General features: G+C 48.2%; 1 protein-coding gene across 1 annotated transcript in view; it reads right to left on the reverse strand.

The window, feature by feature from the left end:
- Window positions 1–2,179: 2,179 nt before the first annotated feature.
- Window positions 2,180–16,210, reverse strand: part of LOC135808944 (uncharacterized) — a 28,383-nt gene continuing 14,352 nt past the window's right edge. The window contains exons 15-20 of the mRNA XM_065322194.1: window positions 15,394–15,471; window positions 13,893–13,967; window positions 5,168–5,245; window positions 4,637–4,678; window positions 3,232–3,315; window positions 2,180–2,607 (exon numbers count right to left, since the gene is read on the reverse strand). Coding sequence (XP_065178266.1) covers window positions 2,494–2,607; window positions 3,232–3,315; window positions 4,637–4,678; window positions 5,168–5,245; window positions 13,893–13,967; window positions 15,394–15,471 — 471 coding nt within the window. The 3' untranslated portion in view covers window positions 2,180–2,493. The remainder of the gene's footprint in view (window positions 2,608–3,231; window positions 3,316–4,636; window positions 4,679–5,167; window positions 5,246–13,892; window positions 13,968–15,393; window positions 15,472–16,210) is intronic.

A 16,210-nucleotide genomic window follows, 5' to 3' on the forward strand; every position in this document is an offset into this window, starting at 1 on the left:
GATGATTGAGGCATTGGGTCGGTGTACCGCGCCGGTAATTCAATGAACAACAGGTGATCAGCTTAGCCACAGCACTTACCTGCTTACGGGTGACTGTGTGTACAGCCATGTAGATCTACACTGAATGAGAGGAGTGTGACTTCAACACGCACAACAAGCCACAAAATGAGCTTTGACAGTTTCTGTAGCGCTAGCATGGCAGCACGCGCAGGGTGCTGGGCAAGAAATGAATGGATATTCAGTGTCACAAAGGTCGGCTACGGATAAAATAATTATTGAATATCGGACATTCTGCTGTGAACACACTGTCACAATGATAATGTGGTAATTCTGCCCAATATCGAATACATAATTGCAGCTGGATCGGCAGAAATAATGGGGAGTATTCCAGTGCCGGCAGTGGCTCTATCGACGTTCATTTTGCTGCTCTGCAGCGCCAGCTTGATGGTTGGAATGCAGCTAGGTCTGGCCCCGACCGACCGATCCGGTGGAGAAAATATAGGACTATCGCTACATACGCTGTGGACTCATAACTGTAGTTTGTCCGCGTTACCTGTATTCAGTGACAAGAGATTTACAGCCATGTACAACTTGAACATTCCGGTTGTAGAAAAACGGAAATCCATGTTTCTTCTGGCTTCTCGCACTAACCAGTCCGGGGCAGAACTGGATGTCGGATTCGTAATCTTGGAAATCGACATTTCGAATGGAGTTCAAGGATTGGTGGTGAAAACACTCATTGACATTCCATCAGCAGGAAATGAAACAGCTATGGAGTACATGCCCAGTGTATACATGGACAGTGGTTGTAAGACTGGAGACAGACTACTCTTCGTTACACTGATGACCAACTCCAACACATCCTGGATTCATATACAGCAAATACCACTCACAGGAAAGAAGGCATTTCAAGCCCAGCCTCTCATTGACCTACCCTGCGCAATATTTGATGGTGAATTCCCGAGTGGATCATTTCAGGAACATTCGAGGCAACTAGTGTTTGCCACATTGCTGCTGATGACCGCTGAGGATTATCAGTCAACAGCAGCTTACGTGGCAGTTAACATGGATGACCTTAGCATTAGTATACAGAACCAATCAACTTTTCTAATCCCTGACACTATATCAACAAGCTGCGTAGAGCAGAATCGAGATGAGTCAAGCATCGTCCGCACGAATTGCACATATTCCGGGGTGGCGTTCAAGGTACAACCAAATCCCCTTGGTCCACCATGCAGCACGGAACACACATTATTCTGGAACACGGTCGATTCAGACCTGCGAGCAGTGAAGAGTGTGGAAATACCACCACAGCCGTACGACGACTGTGTGACCTATGTCACAGCACATCAGTATGTAACAGTGGACGCAGCAGGCCGGGGCCAATACACTGCGTTGCTACAGACACCTCTTGGAAACTCACCACTCACAGGATTGCTTTATGTTAACGCCGTCACTGGGGAAATGAACTGGAGTAACTGCTCCTGGCGTAAAATGCAAACAGAGCCAGCCCCCATTGGTTTGGTCAATTTGCCAGAACTATGAAACTGTCACCAGAACATATCCAACCTAAGGGGTCGTCCATAATTATCGAACTTTTTTCATGAAACGAAATAATTTCGGTATGGGGTGGGAGGGGGTTGACCAATTTCGTTTCAGAAAAGTTCGATACATGTACATGTCTTTAGGAGCAGTGACACACTTGCGACTTTTGTTGTATACGCATGTATATCTCAACATTTTTTACGTTCTGAGGGGGAGGGAGGGAGGGGTTGGGTCTAAACTAAAATAATTCGTTTGGTGAAAAATGTTCGATATTTACGGACGGCCCCTAATACGACACAGTTCTCAAAGATTCTCCACTAGAATGTTTCGGCAAAATAGTCGTCACAGTAGACATGAAATGACCCGAGTACCAAGAGTCAAGAATATGTCCCAGTGCTAGGGAAGTTGATAGAAACTGGCTTGATACTGATGCTCAATGGCCAGACTTTTAGGCCAGACAGTTGTTGGCACCCCTCCCCCAACCTGATGCTATTTCATAACCAAGAACCTGCCAAATTGGCAATTAATTGCCACACTTTAAACATGCCCTGTGTGTGTATTTTGTTATGGAATGTTGCAAAGTCTCCCTAACTAAGTTACTTGGTTCTTATGTTGGTGGACAACAAAGAAAAACTTATAGATTTTCTCCTTTATTCTTTAGAATTCTGCAAATTTGAATACAGTGTAACCGGTAAATATTATGAAAGAAATTTGTGCTAGATGATGCCGTACAATGAAGAGACAATTTCAGTGAAAAAGAAATTATTTTCTCAGCAATAAATATATCGCCGGTTTTGTGCAGGAAGAGATAAGTAAAGATTTCAATCACATGCACTTGCAAATATCACATGCAGATATCACATGCAGATATCACATGCAGATATCACATGCAGACATCACTTGCAAATATCACATGCATATATCACTTGCAGATATCACATGCAGACATCACGTGCAGACATCTGCATTGGCATCGGGAACAACAACAAAACCGTATGATTTCGGAGCGATCAGTACAGGTCCCGACCTCACAAGACCATCCATGGCGGGTAGCTTATTGTTCTAAATCAAGAAACGAACAACAACATTGCACAGAATCAATCAGTCAGTACATATCAAAGGTGGAATTTTGGCCATTTCCCCACTATGCTTCACGCTTGGCTATCAGCTGCAAACTTTTCATTGCACAATTACCGCCCGTGTTCAGATGGCAAACCAGGAGTACCAACAGAATACATTATAATTACAAAGGTCTGTCTTGCTCAAAAGGCTACATTCATTCCTGCTACATGTATTTTCATGCTTGAAGTGCTCTGGTACACACAGTTCCATGTGTCCCTTTCATGTGTCATTTCAGCACCACTATGAGCCATGGCATATACTACACAGAGTCCTGGTCTAGGAAAGGAAATATTCACCCATTGCAAGAGTTGAGTGCCGCATGCTGGGGCTATGGGGAGGTCATGGCATTTTGAGCCACCTTGGCAAGACCCTGACCAGTCCTGGTGATACAAGTACATAAAACATAAGATGCTGGACCTGTGTAATCATCCAAGCCTCAAACATGCAGAGCACATTACAAGAAAAGGAACATGATCTATTTCTATGCTACTATCCGCTCACGATTGACGCAAGATGCCTGTTTCATGCATTATGTTTCGGTTATGGAAACAGCTTTGCTCGTACCTCATCCAATTCCAACAGCTTGTCATTCAGCATCATTTGGGTTGTGCGAAGAGTCATCTGCCCATCGCCAGGTATCAAGTGATACTGAGGTGGGAAAGGAAATAGCAACATGGAACAACTACCATCATATACTGAGCCATAATGGTAAGTTTATATCAAAGAAAAACTTGGACCAAGGAACTACAAGTTACGCTATTTTGTCCACGAACACCACCAGCTACTAAACAATCAGCTCGTGCGATATGCATGAACATCCGCCAGCGTCCTTCGCAGCTGAGACTTTCAGCTCGTGCTGGTCTTGGTTGCGCTCAACTTCCCCTCTTATGTTATGATATTACAATTTAGAACCTGCCAAGTTGGAAGGCTGTTGGAGTGCGCATCCAATATGTTCTAGAGCTGTTAGCCAGTTAGTTGCAGAACGTCAGTACCGTCGGTCAGTGTCGTGCAATGTTATCGCATGAGCTGATTGTTTAGTAACTGGTGGTGTTAGTTTGACAGTATAGCGTAACTTGTATCCTTGGCTCTCCATCTGAGTCCATAGTGGTAAGTATACTGCAATAATGGAGTAATTGGGAAGTTGATTGCTGCCCACACTGGAGCTCGCGTGAGCTCCAGTGTGGGCAGCAACCAACTTTCCTATAAAATTATCGCCGAAGTTAATACCACTATTTCGTTCTACTTCGAAGCAATTGTTTGCTCCCCATCTCCCGTATACTGCTTCCCTGCCTTTCTCCTAAATGCCCTACACGTAGCACACCACGTTCTTGTATGGAACCTTACCTTCCATTGGCCTGGTTATGTGCCTATTTTGCTATAGCTACCGAGAGAAAGAGAGAGAGGAGAGAGAGAGAGAGAGAGAGAGAGAGAGAGAGAGAGAGAGAGAGAGAGAGAGAGAGAGAGAGAGGGAGGGAGGGAGGGAGGGAGGGAGGGAGGGAGAGAGAGAGAGAGAGAGAGAGAGAGAGAGAGAGAGAGAGAGAGAGAGAGAGAAGAGAGAGAGAGAGAGAGAGAGAGAGAGAGAGAGAGAGAGAGAGAGAGAGAGAGAGAGAGAGAGAGAGAGAGAGAGAGAGAGAGAGAGAGAGAGAGAGGGAGGGAGAGAGAGAGGAAGGGAGAGAGAGAGAGAGCTAGGTAAATGGCTTTACTTATACATGTACTTAGATTCATCCTGTAGATAGGTAGCTGTAATGATCTTGAGCAGCATGAGTCAGAGTCGCTCTGGATGGCAGTCATGAGTCAGTCAAGTGTCGGTTTGGCAGGAAACCCGTGTTCCACATAGGAACAACCAACTTCATCTACCAACTGTACCGCCGATTTCGCTGCATCAAAAGCCTTCATTGATGACAAGGATACATGTGGCTTTTTCCTTCAAACAACAACACAATAATCTGGCCCGAGGGTTCGCACTCACCTCAATAGTACCAAGATTTTCTTTTCCGTCTATGCGGTGAACCTGCAGAAATGAAACATACAAGTGGTGAATTCGAAAAGGATCAACACACATTTCCATGGAAGTAGGTTGTATCAAACAGCGGTCAAGATGGTAGTAGTACTGACATGGCATCTGTTCATTTTCAACACTAGCATATTGTTTGTTTCACCCATCGCCGGCTGCAACACACATAAGCTCTTTCTATGCTGCGTTCCTTTATCCTCCCTACTTACCAGCAACGGAATTCAAACTCCTACATGACCATGTTGCACTGAAACAATAGACAACTCAGTGGTTCCCGAGCTGCTCATCATGCCTTCTTGACAGTGGCACAGTCAGTGATGTAGACAATAGACGATAAGACACTGGAAACGATGAAGAGCGACTTGAGAGGGACACCATCGGATGATGAGATCGGGAGACCTTACAATAGTTGTCTTCTGTACAGCCATGCACCAACTTTGTTGGCAGGGTTTCTGTATTCATATAACAAAATTTAATCATCCTTACCAGTGATGCAGGACTGGCTGAAAATGCAGTGTCTGCAATGTTGATAAAGGCCACAGTCACTGAACCTGGTGTTTTAGCCTGAAAAGCACACAACAAAGAACAAAGAGAACACTACTCAATAGCAGGCAATGCAAGTGACCAACCCGTGACTCAAAGGTACTGCATGCCAAGAGCAAAGATGATCTTTATCGTACAGTATGACGGTCATGCTTTCAAGTTCCCTTAGTCTATCAGGCAAGCCATGACATTCAGCACTGACCATGCAGTCATGACTGTCATGAAGACAAACAGGAGTAAGAATGAAATTCCATGATTGTGTACGATATAGAATACAATCATTGTATACTGCACTACTTCATACTTCAAAGTGTGTACCGAGATATGCCTACGCATTTAAACACTTTGAGAAGTTTGACTCAGAGTGATCTTGCCAAGCCAAACCCTATATCCGACAGGGTTCTCAGGTATCCATTATCATTATCAGACTGGTAATAGTACATAATAATTACACCAGGTGGGTCACCCACATTCAGTGTGAAGGGGTTAAGATGTAGCCTACTGCTCTCACTGGTTAGCTTCTCTAAAAACGATCTGGAGTTCTATACATGCCACTGATCAGGAACACGCTGTAATTGTCAGTTTTGTGTGTGTGTGTGTTGAAGGTGTGATGTTGTACCTGCCACCTTTGTTGGTTCCAGGGTTCATATACTTTCTATTTGAAGTATACATACCTGTTGACCATGGACTGCTTCTGGCTAGATTAACTCTTGTGCAATCAATGGTGCTAGTGAAGCTAATATCAGATCCACCCTGATTTAGCCACCCACACTAGTAGCACGTATTACCTTCACTGGGGGCAGGGGTAACTGCAGTTGGATCCCAGGACGGATACCCTGATGCCGTCAATCCTTTTTCTGCACCTTGTCCTCACCCACTTACTGAGGTGTGGTGACCCCATAAGTGGGATCATTTTCAAGTCCACCCAGAGTTTTGGGGATTTCAGGGGGTGTCGGCCGTTGGGCGGTTCAATAGCCAATTGAGTCATCTTTCCAAGATTCCTTTTGAGCCTCTCTCCCCTCTCCCGGGGAGACCCACGTGACCAGTTTGGGCAGTGTGCAACAAGTACAAGTGTGTGTGTGCATGTGTGTGTGTGTGTGTGTATTTGTTCCCTCTGGGGACGGTTTGAATTTTCCGAGCTCCCCTGGTTGTCGAAAGTAGTTAGTTCCACGAGTCTTCTGGGGCGGCTCTGGTCCACCAGGGCCGTCCCAGGACATGTAATTCTCAGCGCAAGAGATTCAGGGCCAGCGCAGCAAGAAGACGGGGTGTCGAACGATGGCACCACTTCTTGTTGCGCCTGAATCTCCCACTCGCGGCGGATTGGCAAACCCCCGAGTGGACGGAGACCAGCGCTTCAAAAAATCTGCCCAAGCACGGAGAGAGAGGAGGAGACGCTGCCTGATCCGCGTCGGATCCTGGAATGTTCGTTCTCTTGTTGAGAGCGAAGGGAACATCGAAACGGCAAGTATCCAAAACAAGGTTGTTGTAACAGTATAGACTTGATTGATTGGAGAATTCGTCGAATGATGTTCAAACCAGAGGTTATAAAGCAAAAAGAAAGGTGAGAACCGCAGGAGTGAGAATAGTAGGAACACAAGGTGTTACCATAAGACAAGCAAGAAGTGTCAAGGTAAAACTATTACACTCTCCCGGCCCCATAGGAAGCCCAAGGTTCTATTAGATAACACAATCCAGTTAGGAGATGCAATTGTGGAAAGGGGAATATTAAATAATCACTCATGCACATGCATAACCACATTGAAGTGTAATCCAACTCAACTTCATCACTCTCACAAGGAGATGACGCAAAACTATATCAGTCTAGAACATAATTATTAACTATCTCAGTAAGAGATGCATATGGCTCAGCCCAGTTAGATCAAGGCTGCTGTCGTTGTGAGGCTAGATAGTTCTGCAGCGGTTTAATATTCCGACCAGACTCATCACATAGGTTGCCAGCGGGCTCCCACGTAGCTTCGCTGCTGGGGTAACCCTTCCAATGCACCAGGAAGTGTTGCTCACCACTGCGGTGTCGGTGATTCAAAACGGCTTCGACAACATAGCGTGTGTGTCCATCTAGATCTGTGAAGGGCGGAGGCGGGGGTTGGTGTCTTCCAGGAATCGTGTTCTCTTCGTAGCGTTTAAGAGCAGTGACATTAAACACGGGATGGCAGCGAAGTTCACGGGGTAGTTCCAAGCGAAAAGCATTCGCTCCAATCTTAGCCTGGATACGATACGGACCAAACCACTTGGGTTGCAACTTCCGAGAGGGCTGGCCACGAGCTTCCGGGGTCAGTAGAAAGTCTCTGTAGACAAGAACGCTATCACCAACCTTCAAATCACTGGGCGTTCTCGTCTGGTCTGCGTATAGAGCTTGCCTTGCCTGGGCGTCGAGCATAGCATCTCGAGCTATCCTTAGTGCGGCTTCCTGCTCATGAAGCCAATCGACCGAATCACTCCTTTCCCCTCCCGTAAGAATGAATTCGGGCGGGGACTTAGGGTCAAACCCATAGTTCAGATAGAACGGTGTATTAGCTACAGATGACTGTTGTGAACTATTTATTGCAAACTCGCAGAGTGGTAGAAGCGAATCCCAATTGTCCTGTCTCAAGTTCACAAATGCTCTTAGAACATCTCCCACTTGCCGGTTAACTCTCTCTGTCAAACCATCCGTTTGAGGGTGGTTAGCAGTGCTGAATGCCAATTTAGTTCCTAGCTGAGAGAATACTTCTTTGAAAAAAGCTGCAGTGAATCGTGGATCGCGATCGGAAACAATGGTTGAGCTCAGCCCGTGCAGACGAAACACGTTTTGAATGTACAGTTGAGCGCTGCCCTTAGCATCAATCTTCGAGTTTGTTGGAACAAGATGTACGCATTTCGTAAGTCAGTCCACAAAGGTGTAAATTGCGTCGAAGCCACGAGAAGTAAGGGGCAATCCAACAATAAAATCCATTGAGATATCCTGCCAAGGACTATTAGGTATTGGAAGTGACTGGAGAAGCCCTGTTCGTGGCTGACCTCCCTTCGTTCGCTGGCAGAGATCACAGGTTTTGACAAATCTCTTGATATCGAGACCCATTCGGGGCCAGTAGAAAAAACGTGCTAGGCGGAAGTACGTTCGATCACGACCCGGGTGGCCAGCCGTTGCACACTCATGGTGTTCTTGAATGAGCTTTAACCGGACACCGCACTGTGGTATGCACAACCGGTTATTGGGGGATGCCTTGAGGTACAAGCGATCAGTGGATTCGTCCCAATAATAGCGATCATGCAAATTATCTCGGAGAGAATGCTTCAATCTTTCTATGATGGGAGTTAGCTCTTTGTCTCTCTGGTAGACATCTGATATTGTATTGGACACGTCATCATTCATTGCTAAAGCATACTCAATAGCATTCAAACGTGGTACTGCATTCTCCACGAGGTTACTCTCATGGAGATCTGGGCGACGCGAAAGGGGATCTGCAGGGTTCTCTCTGCCGGGTCTGTGACGGTCTGTGTAGTTATAGTCAGCTAGGAATTCAACCCATCGCGCCTCTCTCTTTGTAATGCTTGGTTTTGTTTTCAGATAAACTACCGCCATGTTGTCTGTAATGACCTCAAAGTGTTGAAAGAGGTAGATGCGCCAGGTCTTTAGCGCAAACACTACGGCCAATGTTTCTCTTTCTGTAGCTGTATAATTCTGTTCAGCAGCAGACAATTTTCGGCTAGCATAAGCCACTGGATGCCAGGCATCTTCCTCTAGTTCTTGCAGAAGAACACATCCCAAGGCGAAATCGCTTGCATCTGTTACCACTCTGAATGGTCGGTTCACATCAGCCAGCCGCAATAGGGGCGCATTCAGCATCATCGTCAACATCCTCCACAGCGAGGCTACTGAATCGGTTACGGGTAGAGACGGAGCACACACTACACGCAGGTGATGCCTTTTCTTGCTGCGTCAGTAATCGCATCGGCCTTACTGACGTCCACCGTTTGGGTGATCTCGATGCTGCGGGCAATTCTGGGCCATATGGCCTGGTCGACGACATGCGAAGCAGCCCCCCTGGGCTCGTAATGTCTCACGTTCCTCGGGGCTTAGTTTTGTTAGCTTTTTGCTACCTGATGGTGGTGCGAATCCCGGCGCGGTCGCCAGTGGTGGTCTGCGCTGAAATCGGCTGTCTGAGGCGACTGCTAGCGCTGACTGAACGGCGGCTCACAGTGTAGTGGGGTGTTCCTTCACTACCAAGGTCCGCATGTTACCGTGCAGGCCGTTGACAAATAGCAAGGCTCTGGAGAGTTCGTCAAGTTCCGGCACCTGTAAACTTAGCCGAGAAAACTCCGTTACGTACGATGACCCACGCTGTTGGATAGAGAACATATCCAACCGCACTCTTTCCCCATCATAGTGCGGGCCATACACTCGCGCTAGGGCGCTTTTCAAAGAATGCCAATCCGAAAATTGCTCACCTGCTTCCAGGGAAGAAATTAGCCAAAGACGCGCATTCCCAGCGAGGTAGCTAGCCGCAAAGTTAACTTGGCTCTCCGGGTCACCTTGAGGTGAGCACTTCAAGGCTAACTCGACCGTAAATACCCATTCTTTGAACTCGGAAGGGTTGCCATGGAAAACATTCGGTTCTCTGGTAACGCGTTTGACGCTCGGGCTTGTCTGCGAGAGAGAACGCGATCGACACGGGGCTAGATCCGGAGGACTTGAGCTTGATGTAGCAGGTAATTGATGTCGTCCAACTGTAGCAGCCACGTTGTCCCGAGCGCGGCGGATCTCACGGAAAGCGGCGTATAGCAGAGCAGTAGCGGCCAGGAGCACAAGGCACGTCAAAGGGCAAACGATGATCTCAACCATCCTCAAGCTACCAGTGTAACAGTATAGACTTGATTGATTGGAGAATTCGTCGAATGATGTTCAAACCAGAGGTTATAAAGCAAAAAGAAAGGTGAGAACCGCAGGAGTGAGAATAGTAGGAACACAAGGTGTTACCATAAGACAAGCAAGAAGTGTCAAGGTAAAACTATTACAGTTGTTGAAGACAGGAAACTGGACCTCGTCATCTCCGAACTACATCGACTCAGCTTGGACGTCGCTGGTGTACAGGAAACACACTGGTTTGGTGAACATCTATACGAGGACGACAAAGGAAATACAGTGATAACGTCTGGGCGAGCTGTGGACGCAAATACCCATCGTCGTCGAGGAGAAGGAGTTGCACTAATACTCAATAAATTTTCGTCCGGCGCGTGGAAAGCTGGTGGTAGTTTTTGGAGATCGTTTGGTCCGCGTGTGGTACTAGCACGTCTCAAACTTCCACTCAGCCATCACAGGGGAGTGAACAATCCTAAATCGATTTATGTCATCAGTGCCTACGCCCCAACGTTTGCCAGTCCAAGAACAGCAAAGGATGAGTTTTTTCACCAATTGCAGTGTGCCATCAATGTATGCAAGGACCATCAATATATCCTGCTTGGTGACTTTAACGCGCGCGTTGGCTCTGGTATGGCTGAGGATGAGTGGGGCAGAGTACGTGGGCCTCATGGTTTGGGCCAACTGAACAGTGCTGGAACCGAGCTGCTGTCCTTTCTGTCTATGAATAACGCTAGTCTTTGTAACACCTGGTTTGCGAAAAGGGACATCTTCAAGCGGACGTGGCAACACCCTGGGTCAATGGCTTGGCACTGTATTGACTACATCATTGTTCGCCAAGCCGATCAGCGGCAGTGCATGGATGTCACCACAGTACGGAATGCGGAGTGTGGGAGCGATCATGAGCTACTTACCATGTCTTTCGACCTGGATACTCCGGCCGTGCGCCGCCGTGCTGCCCGTCATAGCCCTCCGGTTTTCCAATTTGATGTTGCCAAGATGCGTGGCGAAAATCCTGATCTTCCGTCAAAGCAGTCTGCAGCCGAACACTACCAGTCGGATGTTGCTAAAGAGCTCGCTGATCGGTGGCCCGAGGAGGGCAGTGTTGAGAGCCAATGGACTGCGGTACGTGATGCTGTTGTTACATCAGCTATGGATAACTTGGGTCCACGAAAGAGACGCCAGTCAGACTGGTTTGCTGATAGCCAGGATGTCATTCAACCGCTCTTGGACGAACGCAATGCAATGTACAATGTGTGGGTTCAACATGGTAGGCTCCGTGACGATCACTATTCCAAGTTCAAGGCTGCCCGCGCTGCTGCCCGTTCTGCAGTACGTCAAGCGAAGGTGGATTGGATCAAGAACAAGGCACAGCAGGCCTCGGAGTCCCGATTTGACGGCGCGGCAGTTTGGAAGTGTATAGGAGATTTGCAGGCGTGCTGTCGTGGACGGGTGGGCACCCGGGTGTCTGCTATCAAGGATGAAAATGGTAACTTGTGTGAGTCTCAGGAGGAACAGGATGGTCGGTGGAGTCGTCATTTCGACACAGTGTTGAATATCCCATCTACGTTCGTCCCTGCGGTACTGGGCTCTCTCCCACATTGCCCGGTTGCTGATGATTTGGCTAACCCCCCAACGTCGGCTGAAGTGCGACGTGCAATCGATAAGCTGAAGCCTGGCAAGGCTGCTGGCGCATCCAGGATTTTGCCGGAGCTGGTTAAGTACGGTGGTTTTCCTCTACGGGACAGGATGCTAGATCTGTTTGGTGCTGTGTGGAACTCCGGACAGGTACCGCAGGAATGGGTTGATGCTACTCTCGTACCCATCCCCAAAAAAGGCGACCTGCAACTGGGTGACAATTGGCGTGGCATTGCTCTGTTGGATGTTGTGGGGAAGGTGCTGGCTGCCATCATACAGACACGTCTCCAGCGGCTAGCAGAGACCCTGCTGCCAGACTCGCAGTGTGGTTTTAGGCGCGGGCGCTCGTGCTCGGACATGATCTTCTCTGTACGCCAACTTGTGGAGAAATCTCTCGAGCATGACACGAAAGGCTACATGGTTTTCATCGACTTGCGCAAGGCCTACGATTCAGTGCCCAGAGAGTGTATGTGGCGTGTACTTGCTTGTGCTGGGGTACCGGACACCCTCCTCGCTGTCACCAAGTCCTTTCACACATCTATGTCTGCCACAATCCGCACATCCCAGGGACACACTCAGCCCATCAACATCAACAACGGCTTGAGGCAGGGGTGCTCTATGGCCCCCGTGCTTTTCAATCTATTCATGTGGGCCGTTTTCACTGTTTGGTCCCGGAGAGTGTCGGCAGTTCCTGGTGTCGGCATGGAGGTTCGCTATTGCATTGACGGAAATTTGTTCGGCAAGCCGAGGACGCGAAAGATATCGACCAAGTTTGGGGAATGTCAGTTCGCCGACGATTCAGCCTTGTTAGCGACTACACGTGACGGTGCTCAGCTCGCACTCTCTGTATTCCAGGCGACTGCTGCTGATTTTGGACTAACTGTCAGCACTACCAAGACCCAATTCATGGTGTGCGGCAGCAACATCCAAGATGCAGACTGTGTCCCACTCACGCTGGCGGATGTTGAGATCAAGAATGTGGCTGAATTCAGGTATCTGGGTTCCATTATCGCCAGCAACAGCCGTTCGGCAGTGGACGTCAGCGCCCGCATTGCGAGTGCCTCCAAGGCCTGTGGTGCTTTACAGCGCCCTGTATTTGCCAATGGTCAGCTTCCTGTGTTCTTGAAGAGGTGTGTTTTCAACGCGTGTGTCATGTCCTTACTACTATACGGTTCTGAGTGCTGGGTCCCCCTTCAGGGCGACTTGCAACGCCTGTCCACCTTCCATATGCGTTGCGTCCGCTCTATCCTTGGTGTGTCGAGACAGCAGATGTGGGATGCCCACATCAGCAATGCTGAACTATTGCGTATGTGGGGCGATCCGGAGACCATCACCTGTAAGCTTCGGCATCGTCGGCTAGAGTGGCTAGGTCACCTGGCGCGCATGGATGACACCCGCATGCCGAAGTGCCTTCTGTTTGGCCAGCTCCCACCTGTCAGACCTGCCCATGGACCAAGGAAACGGTGGAAGGACTGCGTGTCGGTCGATCTTCGACATAACCAAATTGTGAACTGGTACCAGACCGCTAACACATCTCGCGTGGAATGGCGATGTAGATACCAAGACCAGGATAAGGAACTGGCCGCAGCAGCCCCCGTTGAGTGCCCCACCTGTGGAAAGGTCTGCTCTAGACCAAGTGATCTTAAGCGCCACAAGTGCACAGCGGAGCGTCGCAAGCCAGTCCATCAGCAGCGTGGTGCATGTCAATGCGCAGATTGTGGGAGATGGTACCGTAGCAGGGGTGGACTCGCTGTGCACAGGTGTCAGCCTGCCTCAATCGCTAGCCAGCCCGCTTCCGCTCCTTGTAGACCTCGCCAGAACCGCCCAACAACGGATGAACGTGCCAAGTTTCCACTAATGTGTCAGCACTGCTCTCGGAGATTTCGGCAGTCCAGGGACCTGACCCGGCACCGGCGTGTTTGCTCCTCTCCCTCCTCCCGCAATGGGACCACGTAACCTTTAAGGCAGTGGGTCGACAGGACAGGACAGGTGTGTGTGTGTGTGTGTGTGTGTGTGTGTGTGTGTGTGTGTGTGTGCGTGTGTGCGTGTGTGTGTGTGTGCGTGTGTTCATGTGCTTGTTTGTGAGTGTGTGTGTGTGTGTGTGTTCACGTGTGTGAGAGTAAGTGTGTGCCTGTGTGTGTGAGAGAGAGAGAGTATTTACACGATCATTACCTGGAAAGATGCCGCAGAACATGCTGCATACAATCTCAGTGAGGATCTGCTCACAGTGGATGTGACGTGAAGCATCTGCATCCAAGATTACAGGCAAAGAACCAAACAGTTGTGTTTGCAAGGGGTCTATTCCGGATATCCGAAAATGAAAAAATGAGAACTTTCAAGAGACCTTTTGCGGAGTTTTAGTCCTTTTCAGATCTAAAACCAGTGCAACACATAAATATTCTATCCTACAACTTTGCAGACACTTTGTACTCACTTGTTACTGGCACCTGGTCTACCACCAATTGCTCAATTCATAAAAAGTATATCTCTGGCTTTGGTGCGCTGCCGTATTTGATGTTTTTCTTGATTTCATCATACACCATGCAGTGCCACAAAATTTGGAAAAATCAAAATGCTACCACACCTGGGGTGCGAACAGCACAATGTGCTGTTTCAAAAGAGAGTAAAACAGCAAGGAATTACATGATTTTTCCTAACTCAGAGGTTTTTGGGGCAAAACCCGACCAAATTTTTGGAGTTTATCGGCACGATAGAGATGACATTTGAAAATGTGTTTTCGGCGGGTTAATGTCGGGAGAAGAGGCTTATTCACCATCCTATAGTCTTATTCTCACTAATGACAAAATTTGATTTTTGGAAAATTTAATTTTTTTGGAAATGTCCGCAAAGGAAACTGTAGTTATCACCAACCCTCACTGCGCCCAGCTCAACGCCGCTGCCTTATGCGATCTGAGCTGGTCGCCCTTGCCGAGCGGCATGGGGCTGTCCTCAGGCCAGTCGCATATTTGGCGTGTGCTGTCTACGGGATCACAGATACTAGAGATGCTCAATGCGGCAGAGTCAGCCTCGGACTGGCCATGTACGTGGCAGCCTGACATGCGACCGGCAAGGCTGCATTCGTATTCGGATCACGGAAGCAATACAGGTGCTCTGGGCGCACTTTGTGTAGCCTCAGAGAGGCCTGTGAGCGTACCGTATAGGTGCGCGTGGGGGTAGCGTAAGACGGGTGCCGGAAACTCGGCAGGCCTCACCGCCATCTGGCCGACCTCATTGTTATGTGGTCTCACTCAATCGGCACTTTTCACTAGCTTCTGTAGCTTGCAGAGCGCCAGATTTTTTTCTTTTTTATCTTCTTTCCCTTCTACCAGACGCGGCTCCATGTTAATTAAAGCAGTAAATAGTAGATCATGACTCAGCTGAGTCTAGCTCGACTCTATGTGTCTGAGTTTGGCATAACATAAGAAACATACTTTCTCTCAAACACTTGTGCTTTTTTCCTGTGATAGTACATGCAGGTGTCCGTGGTCACGAGAGGGGAAGGGGAAAGGGGGAGTGATAATAAAATACCGTTAGCATTCAAATGCATGCATACTGCTTAGTTAGTGATGGCCTTATCTTAACTGTTAGCAATACTCAAATATAGAGTAGAGAAAGCTGTGTGAACAGTGGAAGTCTGCACAGAGGTTAAAACAAAAAAACATGTGCCTTGTACCTTTGTTCCCATTAGCTTGTTCCACAACAACCCAGTGTAGAAATCGGGATTGGGGTCACGAGTTGTCCTATTCAGCAGCTGAAAAGAATATTGAAAAACGGATGAATTAGCATGTAACTGAGAAAGACCTTTCGCCCATGTCATGTACATTACACACACACACACACACGCACATACACACACACTTACTTGTACTTGTACTTGCTCACTGCCAAAACTGGTCACGTGGGTCTCCCCGGGAGAGGGGAGAGAGACTCAAAAGGAATCTTGGAAAGATGACTCAATTGGCCATTGAACCACCCAACGGCCGACACCCCCTGAAATCCCCAAACTAGGGTGGACTTGAAATGATCCCACTTATGGGCTCACCACACCTCAGTAAGTGGGTGAGAACAAGGTGCAGAAAAAGGATTGACGGCATCAGGGTATCCGTCCCGGGATCCAACTGCAGGTACCCCTGCCCTCAGTGAAGGTAATACTTGGTACTAGTGTGGGTGGCTAAATCAGAGTGGATCTGATAAAAGCTTCACTAGCACCATTGATTACACAAGAGTTTATCTAGCCAGAAGTAGTCCATTGTTAACAGGTATGTATACTTCAAATAGAAAGTATATGAACCCTGAAACCAACAAAGGTGGTAGGTACAACAATACACCTTCAAGCAGCCGAGCCCGTTGGCAACAGGCCCAACACTATCTGGCATAAGTGTACCCACCAACCGAACTAGCTGACACACACACACATACATACACACACACACACACACACACACACACACATACATACACACACACATACATACACACACACACACACA

This window comes from Sycon ciliatum, chromosome 2 (assembly GCF_964019385.1).
Source record: "Sycon ciliatum chromosome 2, ocSycCili1.1, whole genome shotgun sequence".
Classification (NCBI taxonomy): domain Eukaryota; kingdom Metazoa; phylum Porifera; class Calcarea; order Leucosolenida; family Sycettidae; genus Sycon; species Sycon ciliatum.